Here is a 1,099-nt window from a genome sequence, read left to right as displayed (position 1 = left end):
TATTAATTTTAGTTAAGTTTTATTATGCGAGTGTTGTCTTTTTCTTATATATATATATATATATATATATAAGTGTGTGTGTGTGTATGTCTCTGTGTGTGTAACTGTGTGTGTAACTGTGTGTTTCTCATCGAACAGAATGCGCTACCTCAAACAATGCAAGTCAAATTCAAATGTTTTTGTCTTTGAAGTTACCATACTCGTATGGTCACGCATACACTAGTATAGACTACATTTATGCCTTATATAAACAGATAGATAAACACATACGATTTTCTCCGTACAGGATGCACTGCCCCTCATATCGCAGGTCAAGGACTTAGCTGGACAACCAGCATCGTTCCGCAGTCAACCAGGGCTTGCAGATGCAGCAACGCAAGCTGGTTTCCGCAAGTACATTACGGACGGGTTAGTATTTGCGGCTGATTTGATACCTGAGAGACATCACAAGCACACGCATGTGTATATGTATGCTACTGCTGGCATGCGGATCCTGCCTGTGAAAGAGTCGCTGGGTGTATGGAAACGGGTGAGTGTTGGTATTGTGATGTTTTTGTGATTTGCTATCGATTAGTGTAGGATATATTGTATGTTACAGCCGGATTGACCACTGTAGCTGATTTTTACCAGAAAGCCAATACAAACACACGCACGTATCTATGTATATTATTACTGGTATGGGAACACTGCCTTATAAAAAATGGGATTGTAGAATTAGGAATTACCAGTCTCACGGGAGTTCTTATGGTGTATTGGCGTGTAGGGTGTGATTTCTGCGCATGTGCATGACCGTCTGCTCCTCCCCTTCAGTCATTTATGTTAACACTATGAGGGTGTTTTGTTGATGAAGAAAAATCCTTAAAAAGCATAAAGCCTGGTGTATATACGTGTGATAAGGTTCTATTTCGTGTATTGACATGGTATTGTTCAGGAGTACTTGTTCGTTCTTGTTACATATATGTCAGTATATATATATATATATATATATATATATATATATTTATATATATATCATATCTATCTATCTATCCATCTATATGTATATATATATAAATATATATATATATATATATATATATATATATATATATATATATAT

General features: G+C 35.8%; 1 protein-coding gene across 1 annotated transcript in view; it reads left to right on the top strand.

Moving 5' to 3' along the window:
* SARC_00932 (hypothetical protein) overlaps window positions 1–1,099 on the top strand; it is an 8,618-nt gene that overhangs the window by 1,685 nt on the left and 5,834 nt on the right. The window contains exon 3 of the mRNA XM_014305357.1: window positions 287–529. Within this exon, the coding sequence (XP_014160832.1) occupies window positions 287–529 (243 nt within the window). The remainder of the gene's footprint in view (window positions 1–286; window positions 530–1,099) is intronic.

Source organism: Sphaeroforma arctica (assembly GCF_001186125.1).
Source record: "Sphaeroforma arctica JP610 unplaced genomic scaffold supercont1.33, whole genome shotgun sequence".
In the NCBI taxonomy this organism is placed as follows: domain Eukaryota; class Ichthyosporea; order Ichthyophonida; genus Sphaeroforma; species Sphaeroforma arctica.
This window is presented reverse-complemented; position numbering and strand designations above follow the sequence as displayed.